This window comes from Haliotis rubra, unplaced genomic scaffold (assembly GCF_003918875.1).
Source record: "Haliotis rubra isolate DU_JTF1 unplaced genomic scaffold, ASM391887v1 Scf21, whole genome shotgun sequence".
NCBI classification, from domain to species: Eukaryota; Metazoa; Mollusca; class Gastropoda; order Lepetellida; family Haliotidae; genus Haliotis; species Haliotis rubra.
Window position 1 is genome coordinate 615,968 of NW_025766114.1, and position 23,113 is coordinate 639,080.

The following is a 23,113-nucleotide window of genomic DNA, read 5'->3' on the forward strand; positions in this document are numbered from 1 at the left end:
AGTCCCTCAGAGACGTTAAAATATTATCCTCACAAGATTAATATGTACTTTATACATACTCATCTAGCTTATAACTCTCACGGAGTTTTAGGGCTATGTATATATGTTCAGCTTAAGTATTCAACCTTAAGCATATACTTGATATAGTCATTTCAGTGCCTCTATCAGAGTCACCTATATATATATATATATAATTTATATGTATTGTTCAATATATTCATAATGTAATTCCCCTTTAATGGCTTTATATAACCTATGGTTTTCTTTATACAGGAAACATCCTAAATCTAAGCCTTCATGAAGTTCCCGTAGGGGATATTACAGTATATCTATACAAATCACTAATTATAAATCCAAAGTATTCTGTTACCCACCTCCGTTCCGTAGGATGCTACAAGCAAAAGAGCATGAGTCAGGATAAGGAAAATATGTAATTTTTAGAGTAAAATTGATATTTTATACTTATCCTGACTCATGAGGTTAGCCCTCCCATCCTCCCCACATAACACTTTGGATTTCCCTGTAAATTCAAGTGTTGGGCTCGCTAAATCAGGAGAGAGTGGAGCACATGGCCAGAGGGTGGCGACACCTTTTCCCGCCAGGGGAGACAAAGGGGAGCAACTCGTGGTGAGTACCAATTAGTGATTTTATTTTGAAGGGAGCTTCAAATAAGGAGATACAAGTGTTCCACTATGTTCGCAAGAAGAAGAAGACAAGCAAGCAAAAGAGCATGAGTCAGGATAAGTATAAAATATCAATTTTACTCTAAAAATTACATTTATGATAAATTCTCCCTATTTTTCAGGGGAAGGAGTGGACTCGACAATGCCCACTGATGAGTGCCAGTCAGCTCATCCAGTTCCTCCTGTAGGTACAAGGGATCACAGAATTGTGGACTATGAATCAAGTAGTGAGGATGAGGTCATGGCCAGACTTGCAAGCAAGCATATGGTTGATCCGAATTATAACAGTACTGGCCATCAGAACTATGTTGGTGCAGAACCTGGACGAATGTTGTATGCGTCATGTGTTACTGGGAACAAGAGATCCTTACCAGAAACTCTGAGGGTGTCTGGAAAGAAGCTTCACAATCTTAGTGCTCCCAAACCTGCCAATGCCATGCCTGGTGTTTGTGTGGACTGGAACAAGGGAAGGTCGTATGATGAACAAGAACTTGAGATCTTGAACAGAGAAAAGGTTTGGGAGAAGACACGGAGACAGATGATAGAACAGTGTAAGATGTCCTCTTTCGATGATGCAAAGAGAAACCTTACTCAAGGTTTGATAAATGATGAAAGCCGAAACGCTAAAGGAAGAAAGCCTGAGCTGTGGAGTCAGATGAGGAGGAATCGGTATATTACTGACAATCCAGACTTTGAAGAAACTCATGAGTTGGAAACACGTGACAGGAAAGAAAATATTCCAGCAGTTATCAGAGAGGAGATGAAACCAGCTGGACACTATCCTTATGAGAACTTTCAAAAAGTCATTCCTAAGTATGATGAAACAGGAAACTGTTGTAAGAAGACACATATTCCTCAGTTAATCCCTCCAGGTCACTGGTCTAGATGGGCCATTGGGAAGAGTCCCGAGTCATTGAAGAGGGATGCCCATACCTCTGTTCACGAATGTAGTCATGAACCGCTTGAGTCAAGAAATGAGACGGAAACCAACCCACTACTATCCACTCCATCTCCACCACCTCCAATGCCAGTGTGTCCGCCATACTGGGGAGATCCCAGGATGAGCTTCCCTGTGCCTGCATTTTATCCCCCTCAGTGGCTTCCATCATACCCAAGCAACTACTCCCCAGGATTCATGTCCTATCCCCCTCCATCAAGTACCACTAGTCCAACAAACGTGAGCCCATCTATGAATACAGGCTCCACAACCATGACTAGTCCTACGTCTACTTCTACTCGCTTCCCATACAGAAGCCAGCAGACTACATCGTTCAGAAGCAGGACAACATCAGCACCAGCACCAGTTCTTGATCAAATTACAGAAAGGGTTGAGGAGCAAAGTGGGGACAAGTCATGTACAAGTTATTTCCTTGCTGCCAAGAACAGACGTGTCTCTGATTCTGTTTTGAGGACTGACACGGAGGTATTTGTTCCAAGAAGAAGTTCTTATGCATCACGCCTACACAATGATGCCCGACTGAATGCAAACTTTCCTCAACTTGATTGGAAGATCCGTCTGAAAAGTCGGTGTAAAGGCTATGGAGTAGGGTTCATTGACACTCACTGCCATTTAGACTTCCTGTTCAGTAGGGAGGGCTTCAAAGGAACCTTTGCCAAGTACATGTTGAAACACGAAGAAACATTCCCAGACACCTTTGAGGGTTGCGTGGCAGTGTTTTGTAATCCAGCATCATTTCTCCCAAAAGGTAATTATGATCTTTGCCGCCCTTTTTATGACTTTCCATCAGAGCAGATGTGATGATCCATCTATTGCTCTGACATCATAGAACGGGACTGTGGCGTTAGACAACTTGCTTGGTCTCATAACATTTAGATAGGATTGTAAGGAGTTATGGTAAATTGTTGCTTGTGAGTATTTATTCATGAAAATATGAGGATGTTTAATTTAGATTGAATCATAGCATTCTAGTGAATATGGCCTATTGGTCCCTTACAGTGTCAATGGATTGTTGGTATATTACTGAATGTGGCATTTAATAACAAACAAATCTTGTGAAGAATTTTTTTTGTAAATGCTGTGTATTGTCTGTCCCAGTTTAATATGGATATAAACCATTATGCAAGAACATAATATTGCTGGAATATTGCTAAAAGCGGCGTAAAACCATACTGACTCACTTGCATAAAAATAGTGAAAATTACAGACTAGTCGCTGAATTCAATTCCTTGATGTTCACTGCCTTTTTGTGTAGGTGGGATGTGGCGGGATGTGGTGATGGAAAGTAAGGTGTGGCTAGCCATGGGCTGCCATCCGAAGAATGTCACCAGTTTTGACACAGTGGCTGTGGATGGTCTCAAGCAGTGCATTCTTCATCCAAGAGTCATTGCAGTTGGAGAGATAGGGCTGGACTACTCTGGAACGTGAGTAAACATAAAATGCACATTTGTAACAAATAGATGTCTTTTTAGTCTTACTGTCTAGGAAAATTATGACTGTCTTATGAATATCTATGTTTTTCAAAGAGTCATATATTTTTTAATCTAGATGTATTCATTTTACCAATTTCCTAATTGACAAATGGTGGAGTTGATGTGCTTTTAATTGCATTAGGCACATTATAAGGGTAACCATGACAGATTCAAATCTTTTCCATCTATACTAAGCAGCAAAAGAAACGTCAGTTTGGAATTTTCCTTCACAGAAACGGATAACTGTAAACTCATTTAATGTTTTGATTGTATATTTTTGACAACATCTCCAACTTTACCTGAGCAAAGACATTCCTTCCCAAACTCAGAATGGAACCCAGGAAATGGTCTCAAAAACGCAACCTGATCTCGGAGATGGTACGGTGTTCTCCATGTTTTTCATGCAACTCATGCTTCACGTGCTGTTCACAAGGACCAGCCCTATGAAATGCACCCACAAACCTGGTTGAAACATTCACATTACAACGTCAGCAGGATGCCCCTTCTCACGGCAGCTCAGAGGAACCAGGCGCTAGGAAGACTTGAAGCTGGCCACACTGCACAAGCCATTGCCAATCACTTCCAGGTCAACATTCGGACGATCTACAGGCTGCAGCATCGTTTCCAGGCCAATAACACCACAAATGATCGCCCCCGTACTTGACGACAAGACCACCATGTTGTGCGACAGCATGTACAGAATTCCTTCATAAAGGTATCCGAAACAGCAAGCCAGACAGTCGGAACACACAGAAGACCAATCAGTACTGATACAGTACGCCGACGTCTTAACAGCGGGAACCTCCATTGCCGTAGACCTATCCTCACCCCTCGTCATCAGCGTGAACGTCTACAGTGCCCTACAACACCAAAACTGGCGATACAGGCAATGGAGAAGTGTTCTGTTCACAGATGAGAGTCAGTACTGCGTATCAACTGCAGATGGCAGAACAAGAATATGGTCACGATGTGGCCTGCGTTCCTCAGACCAATGTGTTATGGAAAGATACCCATGAGGAGGTGCAAGCATCATGGTATCGGGTGGAACCAGAGAGTGGGTCCTGTGGTGTTCCAGAACCTTGGTCCAGGGAGAGGAGGCGACATCACAGCAGTGCGCTACATCGACCAGGCTCTCAGACCCCACATCATACCAGTGCACTTTAATTCTTTAAAATAAATAAGTAAAAAAAACCCCAAAACAACAACCTAGCAATACAATGTACATGTGCTTCGGTGATTTTTAGAAACATTCGAATCAGACAGGGATAGAGTTATCGTTCTTGTTTAAAGTAGTTCTGATGTTCGTGCGCCAATATGAAATCCTTCCAGAGGGGCCGAGTCGCTATTTGCCTTGTCCCGGAATAACACGAGTGGGTCACGAATAAAGCCATCCTTTTTAGGTTAGCTAGATGCATAGAACCACGTTGACAAAATTATGCAAACTGCTTTTGACAAAATAAGTGATGTTTTTGCATGTATTGCAAACATGACAGACTCCTTTCTAGTTTTTAAGGGCGGTGGGGTAGCCTGATGGTTAAAGCGTTTGTTTGTCACGCCGAAGACCCGGGTTTGATTCCCCACATGGTCACAATATGTGAAGCCCATTTCTGGTGTCCCCCGCTGTGATATTGATGGAATATTGCTAAAAGTGGCATAAACCCATATTCGCTCACTCACTCTGGTTTTTAAACACTGAATGTGGAATATTGCTCTTCATTACTGGTTGACGCCATCACTCCTGCATCTGGTTTGTTTTCGTTTTCCTTTGTTAAGCCAAATATCAATGATTTGAGTACTGTAGTGTAGAAATGATGGAATAGGGAATGGATTTCAATTTCCCAGTGAGTTATGACTAGAGAGACTTGAGATGTCTTGACTGAACTGCTACAAATGGAGGTCACTTTGAAAACATGATTGACAAACTAGAACTACTGTAACAGTAGCCTCCTGACAGTCACAAGTCATGCTGGGGCGGTGTGGAAGCCTAGTGGTTAAAGCGTTTGCTCGTCACACCAAACACCCCGGGTTTGATTCCCCAAATGGGACAGGTGCAATGTGTGAAGCCCATTTCTGGTGTCTCCTCATCGTGATATTGCTGACCCATAATCACTCACTTTGTCAGGATAATATGGGTGGTGTTTGTTGTAGATTTCGCCAACATGAAGTGCTACAGAAGAAGATGTTTGCTTACCAGCTACAGCTGGCCCTTGACGTGAAGAAGCCACTGGTCATTCACTGTCGGCAGGCAGAGGAGGACTGTCTAGCTATCATGGAGGAGGTATGTCCATTTGCCAGACACCTACCAATGTTACAAATGTTTGCGGTCCAAAGGACTCAATCTGTTGGGGACCTATGGTAGGTTAAAGATTGGTTGATCTCACGATTCAAAATGGAGATCATAATGAAATGTGAAAACAATGAATAATAACTGTGTATATGATGTAACCTCTGATTTCAAATTAGACTCATGAAGATCCAGGTTTGGATTGGTTTTCAGCATATCATGTGGTCGGGCCCACTGACTTGGTTGATGCATATCATCGTTTCCCAGATGCAAAGATCGATCCTCAGGATGTCAATCTCTGGATTGTCTGGTCCAGACTAGATTATTTAGGGACCGCTGTCATATAGCTGAAATATTGCTGAGTGCGGCATTAAGCAACAAATTCAAAAAAGTTTTGATATTTCTAAGAATAACAATATTTGTCAGTCCCATCGATGACGATGATGAGATGTTATGTACTTGTTATCCAAATATCCTCTGTGTGTATGTTATTGCCAACCAGATGTTGTGTTCAGAGGATGCCAGTATGTAATTTACTGTGATAAATGCAAGTTTCATGCCAAACTATGTAAACAGTGTCATCTTTACAACACAGTAATATGTCAATGATACATGTACATGGCAGGGGCCCGTTTCACGAAGCTCTCGTAGGCCTAAGATCTCGTAACTTTTCTCGTAGCACAATCTTACGATTTTATGGGCGTTTCACGAAACTCTCGTAGGCTTACGATACCTTAAATTTTCGAGAAAAATTACGGTAAGTATTTGCTCTCGTAAATGAGCTTTATTCTCGTAAGTCTAAAACAAAATGGCGTATTATATGTTGTTAAAAGAGAAACTCAGCAAGAAAAGTATTCAAAAACAGCGTGTTTTTCGGGATCGAACATTGCTACTGGACATCGTAAGTGACGACGAACTGTTTATGAACTATCGTGATGGACAGGGCCTCTTGTTTTGAGCTAATTAATCTCACTCGTCCCTACCTTCAAAGAGACACCAAGCGTTCCGTGCCGATTTCACCAGAAACCCAAATGCTGCTTAACACTGCGATTTTTATTCGAAAGGAGGGTTTTATTCAGAGATTGGCCAAATGCATGGTATTAGCATCCCAAGTGTTTCACATATCCTGCATGCTACCACAGATGCCATTTGTGATTCGTTGGACAATATCCACTTTCCGACCTCTGTGAGTGAGCAGCGTTGTGAAGGAAGGTTTCCATAAACTGGCTGGTTTCCCCGAGTTCTCGGATGTATTGACGGCACGCTCATCCCTATCCAAGCTCCGACTGGTGACGAGGAACCCTCCTACGTGTGCCGGAAAGGATATCATGCAATAAATGCACAGGCTGTGTGCGCGATGACAAACTCAGGTACAACACTTAGTAGTGAAGTCACCTCACTTCGCCTCCCATGTTTTATCAATGTGTCAATAACGTTAGATCTATCCCCAAACAAACTGGAGTAAGTTCCCCTAGTTGTGGTTCATTTAAAAATGGATCTCCTAAAATGGAAAAAGATTTAAAAGAAAACACAGTAACTGATTAATGTCTTTATGTCATAGTTTCAGGTCACAGGCCCATAGAACATATTTACATACAATATACTTAAAACAAACTTACACTTCCTATATACATTTGCAAATACACAATGAAGCTTCTGATGATCAAATTAAGCAGGTATCATTACTTGAGTGACTGTCATTGCATGGAAAATAAATTTAGAACATTGCATAAGAAGGTATCTAGTCACTAGTACATTACAAGCTGATAAAAAGATATAAGCAGAAATGTATTTACAGTTATATTTTAGGGAAAACAATGAAGTGATGCAAAATAACTAATAAGTATATACATTGAAATATGAAAAAGTAACTTTTATCTTCACAAATAAATGCTAAAGACCTAATGATTTAGAGTTGATGATAACATGAAAATTGTAAGTAATTCTGAAGTTACAAAACTGTTTGTAAACAGTCTGAAAAACATAGTGACTTTTAAATGTAAAATGTAAAGGACTTTTATATTTATTTTATCAAACTACAACACTGGTCATATCCAATGAACTAACCCACAGATATGTTTAATTTCTAGATTCCTTAATGTGGTTAGTAGATGGCCTGGGGCAACACATGATGCAACAGTGCTGTCTAGCTCTGCCCTGGGACAACACCTGGAAAAAAAACCTGTAGATGGCTGGCTGCTAGGTGACTCAGGGTTAGTGTCAATACAATTTGTTGTACCTGATTGACATGCTTTTACATCCTGGATAGTTGCTATCAGTTTTAGTAATTACTAAAAAGTAAGCATCCATAAGCAATTCTCCATTTATGAAAGTAACATCTTAAAGGTTTACTATAACATAGTTTGATTTAAACACTATAAAGATATGTTCTTCTTTTGTAAGTAAATACCTAAATAATAAATACTATGTTCACTTTTCCATTACTGTTCTGTCAGATATCCAAGTCGCTCATGGCTCTTGACTCCCCATTCTAGAGGCACACACACTTCAGAAGAGCTGATACAATAGTTGCCACTGCAGAACAAGAAATGTAGTAGAAAGGGCCTTTGGTGTTTTAAAATCAAGATTCAGGTATGGACCTTGCAAGTTTAATGAATGAACAAAAATGTAAAGTAATGAAATGAAAATTTGATTGCATTGTAATTCCTTCAACAGTTCAAAAAATATTAAAACACATTTATCTATTTATCATATTGTAATTATTATATGATTATCATATAATAATGTGATATGTTAAATGTAGATATATTTCTCTCTCTCTCACTCACACACATGCACACACACACACACACACATTGTTCTAAATTTGGATTTCCTAATTTCAGATGTCTACACAAAAGCACTGGCTGCCTTCCCTTCACCCCAGCAAAAAGCTCCAAAATTATTATGGCCTGCTTCAAGCTGCACAATTTTTGCCTGAGTAGAAATATGCCCTGTCTTGTAGATCATGACCTAGATGAAGATGAGAATGATGATAATCATTTTCCCGATGGTTCACCACAGACTGATGGACAAACTGTTCAAGAGAAATATCATTAGAGAGAGATTCACATAAAATGTATAAAGAATGTGCATATTTTAAAATTCCTAAATGCATATGTACAGTGTAACAATTCATAGAAAAACAAGAGAATCTTATGATACAATACATAATACAAGTGCTATTTTGGTGTCAAATATTTCAGGAATTATATTAATTGGGATTAAAGGATGTTTCTTAATAAGCTGACAAATGGGAAAGCAGCCCAAAATAACCAACATCTTATATTATCAAATTACTGCTATTTTACTTGAAAGGTACATACACATCAAGTGGTGATAATGGTTCTGTTCTCTGGCAATACATATCCATTAATGATCTTTTAGGCCAGACCAGTTTTACTTCTTGTTTTACTTGGTTCAGCTGGTAATTTTTTTCTAGAGAATGAGAAAATAAAGTAAATATTAATTTTCCTCTCTCAAAAAAATTATATCATAATGAATTTATTGGCCAAAAATGTAAACTTACCAGAAAAAGTTTTTTAGTTTCTACATACACTTCATAAATTGCCAAAAGTAAAATACTTTAAGCATTTAGAAAGAGTATTATTTTTATTTTATTTTTATAATTTTTCCTCCTGCCTTTAGGTTTTCTGAGGACAAAAATCTGTAAAACAATAAATGAAATTGGTCTGGTCTTACAATTAGTTACCATTGACAGGCCACCTAGTATAGGGTTCAGTCCATTCAAAATTTGATAACAGGGTCAATACTTAAAACTGAATCAAACTCCATTCTCCTTTTCTTTATTTCCAACTTTTCTCTTTCAATGATGTTCCGCTCCTCCATTGCCTGAGCTATTCTTCTCAACACATCTAACTTTTCTTTTCAATTTTGACAATATTCTGAATGTCGCCGCCAGATGGATCATCAGCCACTGTAATTAAGAAATGCCTGGCATCAATTATCAAATCCTAAAATTACCGTTGAAAACATTTTTCAATTACATTACATAACTTGGATCAGTATGATGAAATTGATGGATGCATTATAATGACTTGCCAGTATGATGTTTCCTTTTTGTCTGCTTCAAAGGTGGCTTTACTGCAACGTTGGGAGGTGATAGTACACTGTGCAATGATGATATAAAATCTGTTGACAAAATTATTAGAACATTAAATTGCAATTTTGCAATAAGAAGTCAATTGAAAACCTAGCTTCATCCTCACAAGAATGTAACAGCAGTCAACATTTAACATTTAACAAGAGTTGGTTAATGATATCACTATGGAATAGCAGATAAATCATTGAAAACATATATTGCTATTAGGCTTAATAACAAGCGTCCTGTTCAGTTTGTTTGGTGTATGATATATATATCTGGGTGAACAAACCTTCACATGAAGAGCTTCCCACTGGGGTATCAGGGACACACTTGTCGCCGGTGTCCACTGAAACCTCGGTCACTGGTGGAGACTGAGTGGTCACACATGACTCTGTTGGACCTGTAATGACATTAATTACATTAATTACATCTGTTGAAATTTTAGTATCTGTCTAAAAATCAAACAATTGCTTTTAATTTATTTTCAAATGGTTTTATTGAATAGAAAAAATATTTTTATATCTGAGATATACTGTATTTATGTCAATACTGCTTCTTAAGTTCTTACTTGTTTCAAAGTATTCAGACTCCATTCCACCTTCAATACCCTCTAACTGGCAAGTGGGTATGAGACTTGCTACCTGTTAATAAAAATGTGATGTTTGATACATTATATTGTCTTTTTTGTATTTTCAACAACTAACCAATCTAATTTACGAATAATTTACTTCACACCACCAGGGTATAGATTCAAATTCTTAGTAAGTGTGATTCATATTTTCTTTCTATGAAGAGAAGTTGTCAGAGAATCTATATTTTTCCTTATCCTGACTCATGCTCTTTTGCTTGTCTTCTTCTTCTTGCGAACATAGTGGAACACTTGTATCTCCTTATTTGAAGCTCCCTTCAAAATAAAATCACTAATTGGTACTCACCACGAGTTGCTCCCCTTTGCTTCCCCTGGCGGGAAAGGTGTCGCCACCCTCTAGCCATGTGCTCCACTCTCTCCTTCTTCGCCCAGTGAGCAGGATGTGAGAGCGCCTTGTGTCTCCTTACACACCATATCCTTTGATAATCTCTTAGTTTTTACCTCTCATAGGTTACTATAGAGGTATAGCTAGTATCCTTTACTATTTGTATTGATTAATTATCGTTATTTCTACTGTTTATTCACGTGTATTCGTGGATTGTTCAGCTAGCTTTACGTTGATGAAAATCTGTAATGATTTGTAGATTACGTTTTTCTGCCTCCGATCCACATGTAATATGCCCTAGTTGTTCTACTGCGGTGTGCGTTTAATTCACGTTGCAGTTACTGCATTAATTCATCTCATTCTGCATTTAATAAATATCATCTTTATGCTCTTAAGACGTGCTGCAGATAGATCACGCAAACAAGGGCAAAACATGGCAGAGAGTCCAGATATTCCATCCAGTCAGCTGCTAGCGATCGACCCTCTCCCCGCCTGGTGTTCTGCTAGAGACCCCCGCGGCAGAGGAACGTGGGGCGCAGTCCGTTACCTCGAAGAAACGACCGCCTCCCCAGACATCCCGCCATTGCAGACCAAGTCTAAGAGGGCCTCATCGTCGCCTCAACGCAGATTGAGGACACTCCAGGGCAGCGCAGACTTCCAAAGGGAAATCTACGAAGACAGCAAGAACTTTCTCAGCCGAGATCGTTCCAGCAGCAGAATTGGGCCTCTACGATGATCAGCCGATAATCATCCCGACTTTCACGGCAGAAGAAGCGACCGGTGTCAGCGACTGTGACTTCTGCAGAGATCACCATGCAGCCTGATGCCTCTACACCCGGCGCCAGACGCCATTGATGTGAACCCCATCGCAGAAAAGACGCGCCCGGCGACTTCGCCACAGATCATCCCAGAAGACATGATGCGGCAGATTATGAACATCATGGAGGACCACTACAAACTGCGCGCAAGCAGGGTCCGAGCCTTCGCGAAGGCTCCAACGTAGACAGCACCCCAGAGGCACCCCCCGTCAACGTAGCAGCCAAGACGATGTCACCTTCGCTAAGGAAGTCCCACACCACCTTGACGGAAGGACCTAGATGTACAGCCTCAAGGCCTTTCGCTGGGCGGAGAGATCATCACCATCTTCGATTTCATCTCTAGATATGGACTCAGACCATCAGACATCACGGAAGCCTTCGCGAAGGTCATATCATCGATCCCCCGGACCGGACGCAAATGAAGCTTCGCGAAGGCATTCTCGAAGGACATATGATTCCAGATCTTCATCATCTAGAAGAACATCGAGGGACTGCCGAAGAGCTTCGCGAAGCTATCAACATTCACCTCACAAGTCTCCGAGAAGATCATCCCATAGACGATCTCCACTTCGTTCATCACCAGGTCGATCACCCGTCAGATCTCCACATAGAGCGGCGCACAAGTCAACTAGATCGCCACAAACCTCATCAGATATACAGACAGCTACACGCAGTCCCGAAGAGCATCTACAATTTGTTAATGATGATGGTTTTGAGGATGATGGAGGAATCATATTTTCTGATGCAGAGATACGGTATTGGATGGTCAATAACCTAGATCTCACATCACCATCTAAAAGTGGCAATACAGCGCAGACGTATTTGATGAAGGAAGATGATCCAGATGCAATCACTCTACCCCCGATCGACCCGATTGCGGCAGTGCCACAGAATCTAGATGCAGCTTTCCAGAAAGCTACGAAAGTTCAGATACCACATCTGCCCAACTTTCAAGCCAAGAAGTTCTCCACGCATAACATGGACTCCTTCTACAAGGCCCAGGACATCGATGAGAACTATAAGATCATCAGCGATGTAAAGAACAAGATTTACAAGATGGATGATCGCAAGTTGGCTCATATAGAAACCATGACTAGACGTGATGTTCTTTGGGTTAAATAGATCTAGGACGATCAATGAGACTCTTATTACTAGATTCCGGATTCCACGACGGAAGATGATAGAATGATTTATTCTGCCTTACTTATGCAAAAGAAAGATCAGCAGTTTTAACGGATCATCTTACATCTGTTTCAGCAGCACTGACCTTAGCTCGTCGTCAAGGCCTCCTGCGCCTCCTGTAATTGGGGAGAACTTTACAGCCCCACTTTATATACAGCCCGTGGTCGACAACATCCATCTTTGACGGAGAAATCGACAAAGTCACCAAGGAAGTCTCTAAGGATTCCAGGGAAGTCCTTATGATTAGATCGATGGACACACTAGCCAGCGTCATTCGTCAGACTTCACAAAGATACTCAGGCAGATCTAAGTTCACGGGCCTACAAAGAGCAAGAGACAGGAAGATAGCCAGCTCTAGAGGTAAAGATTCTTTTAAAATCAGCCCATATGGCAACTATAGAGGAGGATTAGGAAGAGGCAGGACACCCAGAGGTTCCCGCAATTATAGACGCTGAAACACAGGTTCGAACGACTGGAGTCTTCCACCCCAGCCGCTCCAGTACAGCCAGCTCAAGTGGGTGGACGCCTCCAACTACACTGGGAAAACTGGGGGAATATTGCAAGACCCTTACGCCTCCAACATTCTTCAACACGGATTTCAGATCCCTCTACAGGCCAAGCCTCCGCTGACAATCAAACCCCCAAGTTCGATTTACAAGCTAACAACTACCAAAGATAAGAGAGGCTGTTTCATCACTCCTATCCAAACAGGCCATAGAAGTAATAGATCAAGCAAACGTCCGAACCAGGTTTCTACTCCCCAGTTTTCCTAGTTCCCAAGAAAAACTCCATGGAGAAATACAGACTCATCTACAACATGAGCTTTTTCAACAAGAACTATCTACATAAACCACCGTTTCAAGATGATACATTTACCTCAGTTACGCCAGATGATTCGGCCCCTATGGACTACATGGGCAGCATAGATCTACAGGATGCCTACCTGCACATCCCCATTCATCCCGATTCCAGGAAATACCTACGATTTACTCTAGAAGGGCTACATTACCAGTGGAAAGTACTCCCATTCGAATATCATCAGCCCCTGGCTATTCACGGGATAACTAAACCGATTATCAAATTTCTACATCGTCAAGGGGCTAAGCGAGTGCGCTTTTACCTCGACGACGGGATACAAGTAGATCAAGATCCACTGCGTCTCAAACTACAGTTAAATTACATCATAAAGCTACTAACACAACTAGGTTGGTTAGTAAACTTACGCAAAGTCGGACTCTAGTACCATCGCAAGAGACCTGCAGTTCCTAGGTTTTCGATTCATCACAAATCGCAACCGTATTTTGGTACCAGAAGACCGTTGGCTCAAGATACAGCAGACCATTCCACCAGCTCTACTCTCTCGCTACCACTGCGACAATGGCAGAGCCTACTAGGTCTTCTCACATCAGCCCAAGACATGACTGTCACAGGCAGATTACAGTTACGTCCCTACAGGTCTCATCAACGCATCTCAGCGATGTACAACCATTCAGTCTACCGAAACATCTCAGACCGCATCTACTATGGTGGACCAAGAAATCGAATGTCTGCGAAGGGATTTGTTTAGCAGAGCAGGAATACAAAACCCATCTGTATGTAGACAGCGTCACTCCAAGGTTGGGGAGCTCATCTCACCAACCACACGATATCAGGGTTATGGAATCAGCAAGAATGCAAACTCCATATAAACAGTCTAGAAATGAAAGCTGTAATCAACGCCATTCTACATTGGAGCACATTTCTACAAAATGCGGCGCCTAATGATCCATACAGACAATTCGACAGTGGCGTTCTACATAAACAAGCAAGGCTCAACGAGATCGATGAACCTTTTGAACCTAAGCTTTCAACTGTTCGATTTAATACAAGATCTAAATCTACATGTCAGAGCAGTGCACATTCCGGAGCCAGAAATATACTAGCAGACGCTCTCTCTCGGCCTCATCTACCATCACCGACAGAGTGGATGATCAACAGGAAAATTTTGCACAGATAATCAAGCAATTAGGAGCGCTAATAGACCTATTCGCCACGCGATTCAACAATCAGCTACCGACATTCGTGTCACCAGTCCCAGACCCCAAGCTTGGGCAACGGACGCTCTAAGTCTATCATGGGAAGGCCTCAATGCGTCGCGGCGTTTCCGCCGCCAGCAATAATACCTCAAGTATTACAGAAAATCAGACAAACACAGAGCCTACAACTCACTTTGGTGCAGCCCTACTGGCCGGCCAGAACGTGGTTTCCCATACTAATTCAAGAAATCGGTCAACCAACACTGGAGCTACCCAAGCGCGCAAACCTGTTAATTCATCCTCACACCAAACAAGTGCACGGAAACCCAGCAATGTTCCAACTACACGTATGGACTGTATACAAATGTGTTTAAACAAGAGAGATATTCTGCCAGGGCGGCAAAAGCAGTCACGCTTGCCTTACGTTACTCAACTTCGTGAACTTAATGCGGCGACAAGTGGCACAGTTTCAAAATTATGCAACAAAGAAAGGGTTTACAGCAAGAGAGGCTTCACAACCTCAAGTGGCAGACTATTTGTGTTACCTACGCCAAAACAAACATTTAAAAGGTTCAACGATATCAACATATCTTGCGGCTTTAGTTCTGTAATCACCATGAGAACGGTGTCAAATTGACAAGATCTCCAGAGTTACTGGCCTTACTACGAGCTTTCCGATTGGAGGACCAAAGCGGAAGTTCCACGCTTCCAGCTTGGGATCTGAATGTAGTGTTACAACACCTCACGAGTGAGGTCTATGAACCTTTGGAATCGACAAACTTTGAATTTCTCTCACAGAAAACACTGTTTCTGCTATCGCTAGCCACAGCAGCAAGAATGTCTGAAATTCACGCTCTGGATTACGAGGGATACAGTTTGATGACAATCATAACACAGCGCACTCCTCGGATTAAGATGGGATTTCATCGCGAAAAATCAACTGCCAGGTCAACCAGACAGATTATTCCACATCCCGGCGCTATCCTCTATTCTCGGATCAGAAGATACACAAGACCTATCACTGTGTCCGGTAAGAGCCAAAGTTTATTTTCTGACGATCCAAAACAAGGAGAAGATTTCTCAAACGCTTATTCATCCCCTTATCGCCACTTAATCAAACAGAAGTGTCACGGACCACAATATCTATTTGGATAAGGACTGTCATTCTCCTCACAAGGCAGCAGGCTTGGACCCACCAACAGCATCAAATCCACATGAGATCAGGGCACTGGCCTCTACCCTCGCCCTACACGGTAACTGTTCCTTGAACACGCATTATGGAAGGATGCTATTGGAAATCTAACATGGTATTTGCTAATCACTACCTGAGAGACATCACTACAGAAGATGTCTCTGGCATTCACCATTTCGACCACTGGTCCTCGCCAGCAACTGACAGTCCCTCGTAGGGCGTTAAAATATTATCCTCACAAGATTAATATGTATTTTATACATACTCATCTAGCTTATAACTCTAATGAGTTTTAGGGCTATGTATATATGTTCAGCTTAAGTATTCAACCTTAAGCATATACTTTGGTATAGTCAATTTCAGTGCCTCTATCAGAGTCACCTATATATATATATATAATTTATATGTATTGTTCAATATATTCATAATGTAATTCCTTTTAATGGCTTTTATATAACCTATGGTTTTCTTTATACAGGAAACATCCTAAATCTAAGCCTTCATGAAAGTTCCGTGGGGATATTACAGTATATCTATACAAAATCACTAATTATAAATCCAAAGTATTCTGTTACCCACCTCCGTTCCGTAGGATGCTACAAGTTAAAGAGCATGAGTCAGGATAAGGAAAATATGTAATTTTTAGAGTAAAATTGATATTTTATACTTATCCTGACTCATGAGGTTAGCCCTCCCATCCTCCCCACATAACACTTTGGATTTCCTGTAAATTCAAGTGTTGGGCTCAAGAAATCAGGAGAGTGGAGCACATGGCCAGAGGGTGTGACACTTTCCCGCCAGGGGAGCAAGGGAGCAACTGCGTGGTGAGTACCAATTAGTGATTTTTATTTTTGAAGGGCTTCAAATAAGGAGATACAAGTGTTCCACTATGTTGCAGAAGAAGAAGACAAGCAAAAGAGCATGAGTCAGGATAAGTATAAAATATCAAATTTTTCCTTATCCTGACTCATGCTCTTTGGCTTGTCTTCTTCTTCTTGCGAACATAGTGGAACACTTGTATCTCCTTATTTGAAGCTCCCTTCAAAATAAAATCACTAATTGGTACTCACCACCACGAGTTGCTCCCCTTTGTCTCCCCTGGCGGGAAAAGGTGTCGCCACCCTCTGGCCATGTGCTCCACTCTCTCCTTCTTCGCCCAGTGAGCAGGATGTGAGAGCGCCTTGTGTCTCCTTACACACATATCCTTTGATAATCTCTTAGTTTTTACCTCTCATAGGTTACTATAGAGGTATAGCTAGTATCCTTTACTATTTGTATTGATTAATTATCGTATTTCTACTGTTTATTCACGTGTATTCGTGATTGTTCAGCTAGCTTTACGTTCATGAAAATCTGTACGATTTGTAGATTACGTTTTTCTGCCTCCGATCCACATGTAATATGCCCTAGTTGTTCTACGGCGGCGTTTAATTCACGTTGCAGTTACTGCATTAATTTATCTCATTCTGCATTTAATAAATATCATCTTTGCGTCTTAAGACGTGCTGCAGATAGATCACGCAAACAAGGGCAAAACATGGCAGAGAGTCCAGATATTCCTTCCAGTCAGCTGCTAGCGATCGACCCTCTCCCGTCTGGTGTTCTGCTAGAGACCCCTGCGGCAGAGGAACGTGGGACGCAGTCCGTTACCTCGAAGAAACGACCGGCCTCCCCAGACATCCCGTCATTGCAGACTAAGTCTAAGAGGGCCTCATCGTCGTCTCAACGCAGATTGAGGACACCCAGGGCAGCGCAGACTTCCAAAGGGAAATCTACGAAGACAGCAAGAACTTTCTCAGCCGAGATCGTTCCAGCAGCAGAGTTGGGCCTCTACGATGATCAGCCGATAATCATCCCCGACTTACGGCAGAAGAAGCGACCGGTGTCAGCGACTGTGACTTCTGCAGAGATCTCCATGCAGCCTGATGCCTCTACACCGACGTCAGACGTCATTGATGTGAACCCCATCGCAGAAAAGACGCCGACGACTTCGTCACAGATCATCCCAGAAGACATGATGCGGCAGATTATGAACATCATGGAGGACCACTACAAACTGCGCAAAGCAGGGTCCGAGCCAGCGAAGGCTCCAACGTGAGACAGCACCCCAGAGGCACCCCCGGCCAACGTAGCAGCCAAGACGATGTCACCTTCGAAGGAAGTCCCGCACCACCTTGACGAAGGACCTAGATGTACAGCTTTCGCCGGCGAAGGCCTTCAGCGGCGGGAGAGATCATCACCATCTTCGATTTCATCTCTAGATATGGACTCAGACCATCAGACATCACGGAAGCCTTCGCTGGAAGGTCATATCATCGATCCCCGGACGGACGCAAATGAAGCTTCTTCGAAGGCATTCGCGAAAGACATATGATTCCAGATCTTCATCGTCTAGAAGAACATCGAGGGACTGCCGAAGAGCTTCGCGAAGCTATCAACATTCACCTCACAAGTCTCCGAGAAGATCATCCCATAGACGATCTCCACTCCGTTCATCACCAGGTCGATCACCCATCAGATCTCCACATAGAGCGGCGCACAAGTCAACTAGATCGCCACAAACCTCATCAGATATTCAGACAGCTACACGCAGTCCCGAAGAGCATCTACAATTTATTAATGATGATGGTTTTGAGGATGATGGAGGAATCATATTTTCTGATGCAGAGATACGGTATTGGATGGTCAATAACCTAGATCTCACATCACCATCTAAAAGTGGCAATACAGCTCAGACGTATTTGATGAAGGAAGATGATCCAGATGCAATCACTCTACCCCCCGATCGACCCGATTGCGACAGTGCCACAGAATCTAGATGCAGCTTTCCAGAAAGCTACGAAAGTTCAGATACCACATCTACCCAACTTTCAAGCCAAGAAGTTCTCCACGCATAACATGGACTCCTTCTACAAGGCCCAGGACATCGATGAGAACTATAAGATCATCAGCGATGTAAAGAACAAGATTTACAAGATGGATGATCGCAAGTTGGCTCATATAGAAACCATGACGAGACGTATGTTCTTTGGGTTAAATAGATCTAGGACGATCAATGAGACTCTGATTACTAGATTCCGGGATTCCACGACGGAAGATGATAGAATGATTTATTCTGCCTTACTTATGCAAAAGAAAGATCAGCAGTTTTTAACGGATCATCTTACATCTGTTTCAGCAGCACTGACCTTAGCTCGTCGTCAAGGCCTCCTCGCCTCCTGTAATTGGGGGGAGAACTTTACAGCCCCACTTTATACAGCCCCGTGGTCGACAACATCCATCTTTGACGGAGAAATCGACAAGGTCGCCAAGGAAGTCTCTAAGGATTCCAGGGAAGTCCTTATGATTAGATCGATGGACACACTAGCCAGCGTCATTCGTCAGACTTCACAAAGATACTCAGGCAGATCTAAGTTCACGGGTCTACAAAGAGCAAGAGACAGGAAGATAGCCAGCTCTAGAGGTAAAGATTCTTTTCGTCGCCCATATGGCAACTATAGAGGAGGATCAGGAAGAGGCAGGACACCCAGAGGTTCCCGCAATTATAGACGCTGAAACACAGGTTCGGAACGACTGGAGTCTTCCACCCCCAGCCGTTCCAGTACAACCAGCTCAAGTGGGTGGACGCCTCCAACTACACTGGGAAAACTGGGGAATACTGCAAGATCCTTACGTCTCCAACATTATTCAACACGGATTTCGTATCCCTCTACAGGACAAGCCTCCGCTGACAATCAAACCCCCCCAAGTTCGATTTACAAGCGCAACAACTACCAAAGATAAAAGAGGCTGTCTAATCACTCCTATCCAAACAGGCCATAGAAGTAATAGATCAAGCAAACGTCGAACCAGGTTTCTACTCCCCAGTTTTCCTAGTTCCCAAGAAAAACTCCACGGAGAAATACAGACTCATCTACAACATGAGCTTTTCAACAAGAACTATCTCGCAAACCAACCGAAGTTTCGCATGATACATTTACCTCAATTCGCCAGATGATTCGGTCCTATGGACTACATGGGCAGCATAGATCTACAGGATGCCTACTTGCACATCCCCATTCATCCCGATTCCAGGAAATACCTACGATTTACTCTAGAAGGGCTACATTACCAGTGGAAAGTACTCCCATTCGAATATCATCAGCCCCTGGCTATTCCACGAGGATAACGAAAACCGATTATCAAATTTCTACATCGTCAAAGGGCTACACGAGCGTTTTACCTCGACGACGGGGATACAAGTAGATCAAGATCCACTGCGCTCTCAAACTACAGTTAAACTACATCATAAAGCTACTAACACAACTAGGTTGGTTAGTAAACTTACGCAAGTCGGACCTAGTACCATCGCCAAGACCTACAGTTCCTAGGTATTCGATTCATCACAAATCGCAACCGTATTATGGTACCAGAAGACCGTTGGCTCAAGATACAACAGACCATTCCACCAGCTCTACTCTCTCCGTTACCACTGCGACAATGGCAGAGCCTACTAGGTCTTCTCACATCAGCCCAAGACATGACTGTCACAGGCAGATTACAGTTACGCCCCTACAGGTCCTCATCAACGCACATCTCAACGATGTACAACCATTCAGTCTACGAAAACATCTCAGACCACATCTACTATGGTGGACCAAGAAATCGAATGTCTGCGAAGGGATTTGTTTAGCAGAGCAGGAATACAAAACCCATCTGTATGTAGATCGCGTTACTCCAAGGTTGGGGAGCTCATCTCACCAACCACCGCGATATCAGGGTTATGGAATCAGCAAGAATGCAAACTCCATATAAACAGTCTAGAAATGAAAGCTGTAATCAACGCCATTCTACATTGGAGCACATTTCTACAAAATGCTGGCCTAATGATCCATACAGACAATTCGACAGTGGCGTTCTACATAAACAAGCAAGGCTCAACGAGATCGATGAACCTTTTGAACCTAAGCTTTCAACTGTTCGATTTAATACAAGATCTAAATCTACATGTCAAAGCAGTGCACATTCCCGGAGCCAGAAATATACTAGCAGACGCTTCTCTCGCCTCATCTACCATCACCGACAGAGTGGATGATCAACCGAAATTTTTGCACAGATAATCAAGCAATTAGGAGCGCCGCTAATAGACCTATTCGCCACGCGATTCAACAATCAGCTACCGACATTCGTGTCACCAGTCCCAGACCCCCAAGCTTGGGCAACGGACGCTCTAAGTCTATCATGGGAAGGCCTCAATGCGTCACGCGCTTCCGCCGCCAGCAATAATACCTCAAGTATTACAGAAAATCAGACAAACACAGAGCCTACAACTCACTTTGGTCGCCCTACTGGCCGGCCAGAACGTGGTTTCCATACTAATTCAAGAAATCGGTCAACCAACACTGGTGCTACCCAAGCCAGCGCAAACCTGTTAATTCATCCTCACACCAAACAAGTGCACGGAAACCCAGCAATGTTCCAACTACACGTATGGACTGTATACAAATGTGTTTAAACAAGAGAGGATATTCTGCCAGGGCGGCAAAAGCAGTCACGCTTTGCCTTACGTTACTCAACTCGTAACTTGTACGGCGACGACAAGTGGCACAGTTTCAAAAAATTATGCAACAAAGAAAGGGTTTACAGCAAGAGAGGCTTCACAACCTCAAGTGGCAGACTATTTGTGTTACCTACGCCAAAACAAACATTTAAAAGGTTCAACGATATCAACATATCTTGCCGCTTTAGCTCTGTAATCACCATGAGAACGGGTGTCAAATTGACAAGATCTCCAGAGTTACTGGCCTTACTACGAGCTTTCGATTGGAGGACCAAAAGCGGAAGTTCCACGCTTCCAGCTTGGGATCTGAATGTAGTGTTACAACACCTCACGAAAGAGGTCTATGAACCCTTGGAATCGACAAACTTTGAATTTCTCTCACAGAAAACATTGTTTCTGCTATCGCTAGCCACAGCAGCAAGAATGTCTGAAATTCACGCTCTGGATTACGAGGGATACAGTTTGATGACAATCATAACACAGCGCACCTCGGATTAAGATGGGATTTCATTGCAAAGAATCAACTGCCAGGTCAACCAGACAGATTATTCCACATCCCGGGCGCTATCCTCTATTCTCGATCACAAGATACACAAGACCTATCACTGTGTCCGGTAAGAGCTCAAAGTTTATTTCACTGACGATCCAAAACAAGGAGAAGATTTCTCAAACGCTTATTCATCCCATTATCGCCTCTGAATCAAACAGAAGTGTCACGGACCATAATATCTATTTGGATAAGGACTGTCATTCTCCGTGCCTACAAGGCAGCAGGCTTGGACCCACCAACAGCATCTAATCCACATGAGATCAGGGCACTGGCCTCTACCCTCGCCTCTACACGGTAACTGTTCCTTGAACACGATTATGGAAGGATGCTATTGGAAATCTAACATGGTATTTGCTAATCACTACCTAAGAGACATCACTACAGAAGATGTCTCTGGCATTCACCATTTCGACCACTGGTCCTCGCCAGCAACTGACAGTCCCTCAGAGGGCTTAAAATATTAGCCTCACAAGATTAATATGTATTTTATACATACTCATCTAGCTTATAACTCTAAGGAGTTTTAGGGCTATGTATATATGTTCAGCTTAAGTATTCTACCTTAAGCATATACTTGGATATAGTCAATTTCAGTGCCTCTATCAGAGTCACCTATATATATATATATATAATTTATATGTATTGTTCAATATATTCATAATGTAATTCCCCTTAATGGCTTTATATAACCTATGGTTTTCTTTATACAGGAAACATCCTAAATCTAAGACTTCATGAAGTTCCGTAGTAGGAGATATTACAGTATATCTATACAAAATCACTAATTATAAATCCAAAGTATTCTGTTACCCACCTCCGTTCCATTAGGATGCTACAAACAAAAGAGCATGAGTCAGGATAAGGAAAAATATGTAATTTTAGAGTAAAATTGATATTTTATACTTATCCTGACTCATGAGGTTAGCCCTCCCATCCTCCCCACATAACACTTTGGATTTCCCTGTAAATTCAAGTGTTGGGCTCGCTAAATCAGGAGAGAGTGGAGCACATGGCCAGAGGGTGGCGACACCTTTTCCCGCCAGGGGAGACAAAGGGGAGCAACTCGTGGTGAGTACCAATTAGTGATTTTATTTTGAAGGGAGCTTCAAATAAGGAGATACAAGTGTTCCACTATGTTCGCAAGAAGAAGAAGACAAGCAAAAGAGCATGAGTCAGGATAAGTATAAAATATCAATTTTACTCTAAAAATTACATTTTTACTCTAAAAATTACATTTTCAGCACATTTTGAGCTAATTAGTGAATGTTTCTCATACCCTTTCTTCCACATCCGACAATGGTTGAGGGCTTGGACCGCCACCAGTTTTCTTCATCTCCATCC

At 42.3% G+C, this 23,113-nt stretch overlaps 1 protein-coding gene across 2 annotated transcripts in view; it reads left to right on the top strand.

Moving 5' to 3' along the window:
* The window catches only part of LOC124276536 (putative deoxyribonuclease TATDN2), a 54,598-nt gene that overhangs the window by 26,155 nt on the left and 5,330 nt on the right, over positions 1 to 23,113 (top strand). For both annotated transcript variants that reach the window (XM_046712167.1, XM_046712166.1), the window contains exons 2-4: positions 806 to 2,389; positions 2,897 to 3,065; positions 5,262 to 5,391. In XM_046712167.1, coding sequence (XP_046568123.1) covers positions 826 to 2,389; positions 2,897 to 3,065; positions 5,262 to 5,391 — 1,863 coding nt within the window. In that variant the 5' untranslated portion in view covers positions 806 to 825. The remainder of the gene's footprint in view (positions 1 to 805; positions 2,390 to 2,896; positions 3,066 to 5,261; positions 5,392 to 23,113) is intronic.